Source organism: Rhinoderma darwinii, chromosome 3, assembly GCF_050947455.1.
Source record: "Rhinoderma darwinii isolate aRhiDar2 chromosome 3, aRhiDar2.hap1, whole genome shotgun sequence".
NCBI classification, from domain to species: Eukaryota; Metazoa; Chordata; class Amphibia; order Anura; family Rhinodermatidae; genus Rhinoderma; species Rhinoderma darwinii.
The window spans coordinates 56,143,852-56,156,338 of NC_134689.1; the positions used below are offsets into that span (position 1 = coordinate 56,143,852).

General features: G+C 40.5%; 1 protein-coding gene across 1 annotated transcript in view; it reads right to left on the bottom strand.

The window, feature by feature from the left end:
* The window catches only part of LOC142748943 (catenin alpha-1), a 148,036-nt gene that overhangs the window by 49,042 nt on the left and 86,507 nt on the right, over positions 1 to 12,487 (bottom strand). The window contains exon 11 of the mRNA XM_075856366.1: positions 9,681 to 9,837. Within this exon, the coding sequence (XP_075712481.1) occupies positions 9,681 to 9,837 (157 nt within the window). The remainder of the gene's footprint in view (positions 1 to 9,680; positions 9,838 to 12,487) is intronic.

Here is a 12,487-nt window from a genome sequence, read left to right on the forward strand (position 1 = left end):
TCCAAAAATAACGGGCCTATGTGCTCTTGATATCTCTTATAAACTTAGATGAGGAGCCCATCAGGACCTGGGGACTTATGGACAGCCATTTCTCAAATAGCCTCCTGAAGTTCCTCCATCGAAATAGGAGCTTCAATCAATGTAACGTGTTGAAGATAGGGTGGGGAAAGTCAGGTCACTCAGATAAGTCAGAATTTCAACTGTGGTATGGTTAGTGGAGGAGCTATATAAATTGGCATAGTAATTTCTAAATCTGGTGGCAATGGCACCCCTTCTGTCAATATGCGGCCACTGCATCCCGAATTTTCAAAACAGAATTAGACGTGTTATTTTGTCTATTTAGATTGGCCAATAACTGGCTGGATTGATTACTGACCTCAAAATAATATTGGCGTGTAAAAAACAATTTACGTTTAGTCTTGAGATAGAGCATATGTTTATATAGTCGGGTTAAATGTAACCAATCACCTTTATGAGCCTTTGTGGGATCGGAAATAAATAACGACTCCGCAAAGGTCACGCGGTCCTCTGCTTCCCTTTCTGAATGAGCCGTAGATTTTTTTAATATAATATTGTCGATCGCAAACAACCACGCAAGTAAGCCTTAAAACGTATCCCACTTTAAAGTATGGGGAAAAGGGGAATTATGAACTTGTAAAAACTGCATAATTTGATCTGGGATGTGATCAGATGGGCCAATAAGTGTTAACCAGAAAGGATGCAGTTTCCAGTTAGGTACTAAACGTTGTCCGAGAAATTCCAACCTGACAAGAAATCCCTCTAGGAGAATGTGAATGAAATAAACATATAAATGATAAATTGGGAGAACCAAAAACATAAATCAACCCTGGAAAGAGCCTGTCTCCCGGAAGGGTGACAAGTGTACTCCAAAATCTGTGGGTGATAATGTCTCCATAGATCGATTCAACCCACACCTATCAGCTGACACAAAGGAGTAGTGGAAACTAGCGTGGAGGTGGGACCCCGTGAGAAGCGGTCCATGGATGGGGACATTACCCGATTAAAATCACCCATACACAAAATATAAGAAGTGGGAAATTGATGTGCAAAGGCAATAGCTGCCTGAAGAGCGGAGGTGTTAGCCTGTGGCGGGTTATTAATAAAGAGAATAATTTATGGTATAGTGTCTATTTCAGCATAAACAAATATGAACCTTCCCGCAGGGTCTCTACGTGTTTGTATGCGGTTCCAATGCACAGAGCGATGTATCAATAGAGATACTCCTGTAGAATAAGGCCCCATGCACACGACAGCTAAAAACCTCCGTTTTTGCAGACCGCAATAACGGAGCCATTCACTTTCATTGAACACTGACACCTTTCCGTAGCACTACGGAAGGGTGTCAGTGCCGTGGAAATGTTCCGGGAATTATGGAACATGTCCGTTCTTTCGCATTTTGCGGGCCGTGCTCCCATACTTTGTATGGGAGCACGGGCCGAAAATGCGGCTGTCAGTCAGCGGCCGGCCGTGCCCGCAATCGCGGGCCGTGATTGCGGGCACGGTCGTGTGCATGGGGCCTCAGGAGTGTGAAAGTAGTGGCATGCCCATTGTATCCAAGGTTTCTTGAGGCAGTCAGATCTATTATTTGTGAGGGGAGTCTCCTGTCAGCAAATTAGGTGGGGACTGGATCGTCTAATATGAGAAAATGCCGCTGTCCGTTTAGGTACAGTTTCTAAACCACGCAGATTCCATGAAATACAATTTAAAAACATTTCCATATGAACAATAAGAAAAATATATCACATTGGATTAACAGCCAGTTATGGATAGTAGGACAGCAGACAGTGGGTGAGCAAGAGAATGCACAGACATATGTATAAGAACTTTCGGCATGGACATGTGTATTAACAGCTGTTAAATGTAAAGTAACAGGAAAATAACCCGAAGGTGTCCCTACCTAGAAGTATAGGTAGGGCTAACATTCAGGGTAAAAAGATAATAATGGGGAACACCCAAATATATCATGGTCAGGTATACAACCAGGCAGTATTAAGCAGGTAATGAAGATTTACTAGTGAACCGGGTTAGAATATATGGAAAATAGAAATCCCTGAATGAGCCAATTTAGATGAATATCCAATGGTAGAAGTTATGATGTAAGTCATATCATACGGCCATCTAACGGTGAGAAAAAATACAGTGAACAAGTATAAAACATTTCACATGAAACAAGCAGCAAAATAGGCAATATACCACCAAATATAATTTGTTGTGTTCAAGATGTCAGGCGGATCGACGAGGTATATGTGAAGGGCTGGCAGGCAGCTGCCCAAGGGCCACTTAAGCCGATGGGGGATGCATCTGAAGCTATTCACATGCCTCGGCTGGGCCATGTAGAAAAGTCACCTTGTCATTATAGGAAATTTGAAGACCGGCAGGTTACGCCATAGAGTATGGAATGTTGAGTTTCTTACATTTTCTTTTGACTTCCGTGAAGGTGGCACATTGCTTCTGCAGAGAAGTCAGGAAATATGGAAATAGTGGAGTTGCTGAACTTCAATGGAGCTTTCAAACTTGCTTGACGTGAAGCCGTGTCTCGATCCCTGTAGTTTAGCAGGCTAACCAGGAAAGGCCTAGGGGCAGGGCCTGGAGGTGGCAGCTTAATCGGAATACGGTGAGCGCTTTCAACCACAAAGCAAGATGAGGAGGCGGTTTCCCCTAAGTTAGTCTTGAGGCAATGTTCAATGACTGTTTCAGGTGTTTGACCCTCAGATTTTTCCGGCAAGCCAACGATACGCAAATTATTACGGTAGAGCCGATTTTCTAGGTCATCGGTTTTGGACGGACATGCGTCTGCTTTCCGTTCAGTAGCAGCAAGGGTAGTGGCAAGAGCACCAACCCTGTCCTCTACCCGAGAAATCCGTCCCTCCAGTTCTCCCATACTACCTGTCAAGTTTTGCATGTCTTGACGAAACAAACGGACATCAAGCTTTATCTCATCAATCAATGGCTGTCAGAAGTTGCATAGAGACTTGACGGAGTGTAGGTTCTGGTTCATTGTCGGAATCCATTCTGCTTTGTGAATGAGTGTCTTCCTCACTATATTTGGTATGGGTAGATCTCGTCTTATGTGGAGAAGAAGTGTCCTCATCTTGTTCAGTACGAGCAAAATCTTTCAGCTTATCCACCGCTGACTAAAGTTTAGATCTGAGCATGGTGTATAGTGCAGCTGAAGTGGACAAGTCTCACCCCAAGAGTAAATTAACAGTAGATAGGATTATTCCAGCAGATAAAGTCTCCTTTCCACACAATGTGATGCACGGATATGAAATGATGCAGAAAGCTAAATGTTGCAAATGATCCTTGTAGGTCAAGGCAATCCATCACAGGTACAGGCAGTCCCATTTAATATAGTAGGTAGATGATCCAATTCAGTGGCAGTAATGCAATATGTATAATCACACAAAATGACTGCTAGGCAGCAACTCACCACCCAGGCACCTCTTTAAGTGGGATTTTAGGGCCTCCGTTAGAATAGCCCAGAGCTGCCGTCTCCGACTAAGTTGTTGCTCCGGACTGCTATGAAAAGCAATACTGCTCAGATCTTGTATGTCTGAAAACCTACAATACCAATATAAATTTGACTAGTAGAAAAACAATATATAACAAATACAGCTAAAATGAGAGAACAAGATGTGAGGACACAGAAAAGGTGATTATAAAGTATCCAGTATGAAATAGATAAAGGAAAATGCCTGGACCAAAGGAGACAAGGAAAATGGGTAATACTAGTTATAACCTATCCATGACCGAGTGAAGTATATATCTTGAATGGGGCAGCTAAGACGTTAGTACATACCCTTAGTCATGATGGATACAGAAATTAAAGAGATGGAACTGGAAAAGATAGCAACACCCCAGGAAACGCCAGGCATTTCCTGGGGTGTTGCTATCTTTTCCAGTTCCATCTCTTTAATTTCTGAATCCATCATGACTAATGGTATGTACTAACTTCTTAGCTGCCAGTATAATTTGTATGTTATTTATGTCTGGCTTTTGGACTCATGTTCTAGTCTGCATTGTATATCCCTGACTAGGGTTATTTCCCCATATATGTTATACCCAGCTAGACATCCTATGTCATTGATTGGCAAGAATTAATGCTCTGTCCCATTCGTGATATATACTTCACTTGGTTATGGATAGGTTATAACTGGTATTATCCATTTTCCTTGTCTCCTTTGGTTCAGGCATTTTCCTTCATCTATTTCATACTGGATACTGTATAAGCATCTTTTCTGTGTCTCACATCTTGTTCTCTCATTTTAACTGTATTTGTTATATATTGTATTTTTCTACTATTAAAGTCAAACTTATATTACTATTTTGGCATGTTATCCTTCTGCTTTTGGGATACTATTTTAGGATTTCATGTATGTAGATGAAGGGCCCCTATATGTTTTGTTTAGAGGAGTTGTACAGATCTTGTATGTAGCCAGGATACATACAGGCCACAACCTAACTCCCAGCTGCCACGAGGAGCAGAGTCTCAGCTCAGCCGGGACCTCTGAAAATTAACCCTTTCTGGACCAAGGGTCATCGATGCCTCAATGACAAGCCCCATTTTTTCAAATCTGACGTGTCATTTTATGTGGTAATAACTCTGGAATGCTTTTGCCTATCCAAGCGATTCAGGGATTGTTTTCTCGTGACATATTTTATGAATTTTTTATATTTTATATTTATTAATACTTTATGTTAGTGGAAAAATCTGGTCAATAAATTCATAGCTCATTTGTGAAGAACACCAAAATGTAAAGAAAATTAGCAAAAACTATAATTTTTTTAATTTTAAATGTAATCTCCTTTTAAAACCGATAGTAATACCACACAAAATTGTTGCTAATTAACATCCCCCATTTGTCTACTTTATATTTGCATTGTTTTTTTAACATTATTTTATTTTTCTAGGACGTTACAAGGCTTAGAACTTTAGCAGCAATTTCTCACATTTTCAAGAAAATGGCAAAAGGCTATTTTGTCAAGGACCAGTTCAGTTCTGAAGTGGCTTTGAGGGCCTTATGTACTAGATAGACCCCATAAATCACCCCATTTTAAAAACTGCACCCTTCAAAGTATTCAAAACAGCATTCAGAAAGTTTATTAACCCTTTAGGCGTTTCACAGGAATTAAAGCAAAGTAGAGGTGAAATTTACAAATTAAATTTTTTTGCCGAAATTCAATTGTAATACATTTTTTTCTGTAACACAGAAGGTTTTACCACAGAAATGCAACTCAATATTTATTGCCCAGATTCTGCAGTTTTTAGAAATATCCCACATGTGGCTCTAGTGTGATAATGGACTGAAGCACCGGCCTCAGAAGCAAAGGAGCACCTAGAGGATTTTGGGGTCTCCTTTTTTTAGAATATATTTTAGGCACTATGTCAGGTTTGAAGAGGTCTTGTGGGGCCAAAACAGAGGAATCTCCCCAAAAGTGGTTTTGGAATCTACACACCTCAAGGAATTTATCTAGGGGCATAGTTAGCAAACAGGTCTTTTGCTAGATTTATTGGAATATGTCTGTGAAAATAAAAATAAACTTTTTTTCTGAAAAAAATATAAAGAATTTTTAATTTTTACAAGGAATAAAGGATAAAAAGCACCCCAAAACTTGTAAAGCTATTTCTCAGGATTACAGCAATACCCCATATGTGGTAATAAACTGCTGTTTGGACCCACGGAAGAGCTCAGAAGGGAAGGAGCGCCATTTGGCTTTTGGAGCGCAGATTTTGCTTGGTAATAGTTCTGATTGGGGTTTTGCTGGTATTTCAGTTTATAATATGGTGGCACATGTAAGCTGGGCAGAGTACAACAGCGCATAATAAGAGGGTACAATAATTCATAGATGTGTGGCCGGTGTCGCACTGATAAATGGTGCCTAATCTTATCCGCTTTTGGACACTCTGCATAATTTCTGTCGCTATGAACTTTTTTTTATTTTTTCTCCACCGGAGCCGTGCAAGGGCTTATTTGTTACGTTACAATCTGTAGTTTTCATTGGTACATGTGATTTTTGGATCACTTTTTATTGGATTTCTTGTCAAGCAAAGTGACAAAAAAAACATACATTTTGACAAACTTTTTTGTCCTTTTTTTTTTTACAGTAATCACTGTGCGCTATAAATGACATTTTACTTTATTCTGCAAGTCGGTACGATTACGGCGATACCATATGTATATACACTACCGTTCAAAAGTTTAGGGTCACTTAGAAATTTCCTTATTTTTGCAAGAAAAGCACCGTTTTTTTTCAATGAAGATAACATTAAATTAATCAGAAATACACTCTATACATTGTTAATGTGCTAAATGACTATTCTAGCTGCAAACGTCTGTTTTTTAATGCAATATCTACATAGGTGTATAGAGGCCCATTTCCAGCAACCATCACTCCAGTGTTCTAATGGTACATTGCGTTTGCTAACTGTTAGAAGGCTAATGGATGATTAGAAAACACTCGAAAACCCTTGTGCAATTATGTTAGCACCGCTGTAAACAGTTTTTCTGTTTAGAGGAGCTATAAAACTGAACTTCCTTTGATCTAGTGGAGAATCTGGAGCATTACATTTGTGGGTTCGATTAAACTCTCAAAATGGCTAGAAAAAGAGAGCTTTCATGTGAAACTCGACAGTCTATTCCTGTTCTTAGAAATGAAGGCTATTCCATGAGAGAAATTGCCAAGAAACTGAAGATTTTCTACAACGGTGTGTACTACTCCCTTCAGAGGACAGCACAAACAGGCTCTAACCAGAGTAGAAAGAGAAGTGCGAGGCCCCGCTGCACAACTGAGCAACAAGACAAGTACATTAGAGTCTCTAGTTTGAGAAATAGACGCCTCACAGGTCCACAACTGGCAGCTTCATTAAATAGTATCCGCAAAACGCCAGTGTCAACGTCTACAGTGAAGAGGCGACTCCGGGATGCTGGCCTTCAGGGCAGAGTGGCAAAGAAAAAGCCTTATCTGAGACTGGCTAATAAAAGGAAAAGATTAATATGGGCAAAAGCACACAGACATTGGACAGAGGAAGATTGGGAAAAAGTGTTATGGATAGACAAATCGAAGTTTGAGGTGTTTGGATCACACAGAAGAACATTTGTGAGACGCAGAACAACTGAAAAGATGCTGGAAGAGTGCCTGATGCCATCTGTCAAGCATGGTGGAGGTAATGTGATGGTCTGGGGTTGCTTTGGTGCTGGTAAAGTGGGAGATTTGTACAAGGTAAAAGGGATTTTGAATAAGGAAGGCTATCACTCCATTTTGAAACGCCATGCCATACCCTGTGGACAGCGCCTGATTGGAGCCAATTTCATCCTACAACAGGACAATGACCCAAAGCACACCTCCAAATTATGCAAGAACTATTTAGGGAAGAAGCAGGCAGCTGGTATTCTATCTGTAATGGAGTGGCCAGTGCAGTCAGCAGATCTCAACCCCATAGAGCTGTTGTCCGAGCAGCTTGACCGTATGGTACGCAAGAAGTGCCCATCAAGCCAATCCAACTTGTGGGAGGGTCTTCTGGAAGCATGGGGTGAAATTTCTCCCGATTACCTCAGCAAATTAACAGCTAGAATGCCAAAGGTCTGCAATGCTGTAATTGCATCAAATGGAGCATTCTTTGACGAAAGCAAAGTTTGAAGGAGAAAATTATTATTGCAAATAAAAATCTTTATTTCTAACCTTGTCAATGTCTTGACTATATTTTCTAGTCATTTTGCAACTCATTTGATAAATAGAAGTGTGAGTTTTCATGGAAAAAACAAAATTGTCTGGGTGACCCCAAACTTTTGGATGGTAGTGTCGTTTTTTAATGTTTTGTTGCGTTTGCGCAATAAAATCACTTTTCTATAAAATTATTTCTTATTTTTCAGTCAAAAAAGCTGTGTAAGGGCTTGTTTTTTGCGGGATGGGTTGTAGTTTTTATTGGTATTATTTTGGGGTTCATGTGAATATTGATCTCTTTTTATTCTATATTTTGGGAGGGGTGCTGACCAAAAAAATAGTGATGCTAGTAATGTTCTTTAATTAGTTTTTGCATGGTGTTCACCGTGCGGTAAAAATAATATTATAGTTTTATAGTTGGGGTTATTACGAACGTGGTGATACCAAATATGTGTACTTTTTAACGTTTTATTTTTTTTCCTATGATATAAGACTTATTATAGGAAAAAAAGCATTTTTTGTTTTTGTAACTTATAACTTGTTTTTACACTTTTATAAAACATTTTTATAATTAATTTTTTTTACTTGAAGATCTGCAGCACTGATGGCTGCTATAATACATTACACTACCTGGGTAGTGTAACGTGTTATAAACTGTCAGTGTGACGTTGACAGTCACACAGACAGGAAGCCTTTGAGGACCAGCTGGTCCTCATAGGCTTCCGTGAATGGCAGACTGGAGGGCGTTGAATGGCCTCTGGTTTTGCCATGCAACCGCCGGTAGCACCTACAATCGGTCCTTGGGAAAGTTTGTTGTAGCAACAAACTTTCCAGTTTGTTGCTACAACAAACTTTCCCTGCGATCACATGATCGGGACCTGAACCAATCATGTCCCGATCATGTCTCCGTGACCAGGGGCAGGGGTTAACAGCGCAATCCGGGTGTCAGCACTACTCTGAGACACTCAGATCGCGCTTTTAACACCCACTGTGAATTCACGTCGGCGCTGCACAGAGCCCAGCAAGTGCCGACGTGAATTTACTGTGGGCGTTCAGGAAACAGTTAATAACGGTGATCATATTCTCTGTAGCCGAACCAATCGTTTCGGCTGTCAGTGAGCAGGTTGCTGGGGAGCCAGGGACACTGACACACCTGGCGTCCGAGCGCTTTTCACAGTGCTATGCTGGCTGGAACCGAGATCTGTATATTCACGCCCTGGCAGCACGGGGTATGTGCGAAAAGGACGTGAATCTACAGATTTTCGGCATGAAAGGATTAATGAGGGAGACCAAGGTATGTACGGGACATACGAGGAGGACCGCCCTCCAGCAGCGCACCCTCCGATGTAGCTGGATGCAGGTCTAGCAGCGCTGTCCGGAGCCGGGAAGTTAGAGGGCGGGAGCACGCGGCAAGCCTGTACCAGGCAGCAGTTTAGCATTTCCGTTGGTACACCAGCCGGGGCCTCAATTTAACTGCTCCGGATCATGGGTGGGAGATGTAAGAAAGCCCAGAGACTGTTCGGTCACTGGGAGGTTACGGATAAGCCAGAATGTGGCAGGACAATTAACAGGATAATACACGGTCCCCGGGAGCTCAGCTCAGATGCGACCGTCCATCTTACCGGATAGCCATGCCCCCCAGTAATGTAGTATAGTTATAGTAATGCAGTATTGTTATAGTAGTTCAAATAACGGATTGATTAACAGTCATTTTGTGTTTTAGCAAATCTGAAAGTAATGCGGCCCTTCAAATATTTTCTATGTGCGGCTTATTTACCCAGCCGAGTTTGAGACCCCTGGTGTAAGCAGTAATATTTTTACCTTCTGATTCTTTAGTATTGGAGTATTAGTATTATAAAGTAGAGTATTAGTGCTAAAAACACCCTGACACGTCATAGTGCATAATGAGACAAGCCAAAGTTGTATATGACATCCAATGACTAAAATTATTTGTCAATATTTAAAAATCAGGTTGAAATATTTTTTTTTAGAGATACCTGAAACAGCCAGGAAGTCATCGATAGACGTAATGTCATCAACTGCATCTGTCAAGATACGAACTTGTTTTTCCCACTGATCTTTGAAAAGATCCATTGTATCTTGAGCCACTTTGCTATGAGGTTTAGCAGCGAGTGCCAAAGCTGCGTTTATTACCTTTGTTAACAGAAAAACAGTGAATGTCAAAATACACATAACTAGTGCTGAAGTACATGTTTTATCACTGATTTTATTTAATCACTAAGGGGAAACAATTATAATCAATTTTTTGCGGTTTTCTGCTCCTGGTTTAAATTCAACTAGGGGTAGGCATTATATTAATTTACTATATTTATGCACTTGAAATGCACATTAATTGTGTTAAAGCTTTTCCGCTAAGAGCATATGGTATACTGAATGCATGGGAATAAGTGATCTGTAATAGCATCTGTAGGTTTGTCCATGCGAGTGCTCTCCACAGAACTCTTGGCTCGCCCATGTAGCTACTTCCACGGAAGAGCATGCAGCCACTAATAATGTATGTCCACATCTAGTGTAAATACTGTGTATTTTCTGCAACGGATTTCATTGCGGAAAATCTGCAGCGTAGTACAGTAGCAGAGTGGGTGAGATTTGAACAAATCTCATCCACACGCAGTGTAAAAACGTAGCCAAAAAAAGTTCATAAATTGATCTGCGGTGCGTTTTTTTAAATCCGCATTGTGTCAATTTATGCTTTGGAATCGCTGCTTTTCTGTTCCGGGTTTTCCCCTTATTAAAGTCAATAGGGAGGTAAAACCTGTAACAAAGTAGCAAATGTTGCATTTTTGCGGCAGAAAAGCTGCAACTTTGCAGCAAGCAAAAATAAGGAAAAAAAAAAAAAGCTTCTCCATAGTCATGGGTGACACTTTACCTCTGTTCTCCGTCCAGGCCGGCCAATCACAGGCTGCAGTGGTCACATGGGATGAAGCCTCATCCCAGGAGGCCGAGCTGCGTGGACAACAGAGGGACGCGTCGCCATGACTACGGGGTAACTATATGCTTTCTTTGGTTTATTTAACCGCTGATTTACGAAGAGCTGCACCACAATTTGGTGAGCTTTTTAACCGGAGTTCCCTGCACGTTCCAGGGAAGATATGCTGTGTACTTTTACGCAGCGTATTCACCCTGTGTAATCATGGCCTTATGGTGGATTCAAACGTGGCATAATTTTACACCACAGAAATCCGCTGCAAAAGTGTGTCTGTGTGACTCATGAGTTGCCACGTGTTTGCGATGCTGTAAATTCTTCTCCTCTTTAGGACTGTGCTCCAAGACATTCTGAATCCTGCTATTCGCTCCCTTCCAGAGCGCAGCACTTGCAGCACAACTTCCAGAGCGGTGTTCTAGCAAAACTATTCAAGCATAAAGCACAACGCAGAATGAAAGCTTCTGAAACTTTGTAATATACTTTGTGTGTCAACATTACTGCTTGCGATCAGTGAATAGAACCATTAAGGGTGTATTACTATGTGCCAGTTTTGTGCAGTTTTTCATTATTCAATAATGAAGCCTAATTTACATAAATCATCTTTAGGGTATGTTTAGGGTGAATACACGCGACAGATTTCTGCGACAGAATATTAGTTCCATTCATGAGAATGGGGTTGTTTCACCAGGAAGCACCTGGATTTCTGCAAGCTCCATTCAGATGGACAGAAAGAAATTTCTGAAACAAATCTGCTGTCTGTGTATATACCTTTAACAGTGACAAATTTTCAGTTCCACTCCTTCCCTCAATGAGATTGCTTACCTAGTGTATCAATACTACAAGCACAAGAATGATGTCATTATGGGGTGGTGCCAATTTAGAAATTCTACCCCTTCTCGACGTTTGACATATACTTCCATCATAGTCGGGTAGGGGGGTATGAAGCAGGCTCAAGGGCTGAGCCCGCTCCATACTACACAGGTGTTGGCTGTATGATATGGCCGACAGCGGGATCCTGCTAGTTTAACCCCTTAGATGCCGCGCTCAAAATAAAGTAAAATATAGTTGAAACCCCCCTTTTCCAATCTAAAGCATTGTAAAAAAAATAATAATAATAAACATAATTGGTATTACCATGTCAATAAAATCTGCACTACTACAATGTAACTAGAAATTGATAAATGCAGTAAAAGAAAAAAAACAAAAAGGAAATTTTAAAAAAAGCAGAATCGTTGTTTTTTGGTCACCTCATTTCCCACAAAAAATGGAATACAAAGTGATCAAAGAAAGTCTCATGTACGGCAAAATTTTACTAATTGAAACTACAGCTTTCCCTGCAAAAAATAAACCATCATATCGCTACAGTGACGGGAAAATAAAGTGCCTCTCAGAATATAGCGACACAAAACAATTAATTTTTTTATTTTTAACAATTAGTTTTGACCTTGTAAAATTAGTAAAACATACAAAAAATATAAATAAATTTGGTATTGCTAAAATCGTATTGAACCGCAGAATAAAGTTAACATTTCACTTTTATTGCACAAAGAAGGCCGTAAAAAAATCATTGCCCCACCAGTTTCCTAGTACCATTATATGGTACAATAAATGGTGCCATGAAAAATTACAGCCAGTCCCACAAAAATCAAGTCCACATATGGCAATATCGATGAGAAAAAAGAAAAAAATGATGGCTTTTGAAAGTTGGGGAGGAAAAAAACGAAAGTCAAAATAAAAAAAAATGGCTGCGGCGGGGAGGGGCTAATGGGAATCGGTCATAGGAATGAAGCCTACCAAACGTCCCAGTGCTTGACAGGGCACTTAAAAACACATGGACACGTTTGTGTCTCTTCATAG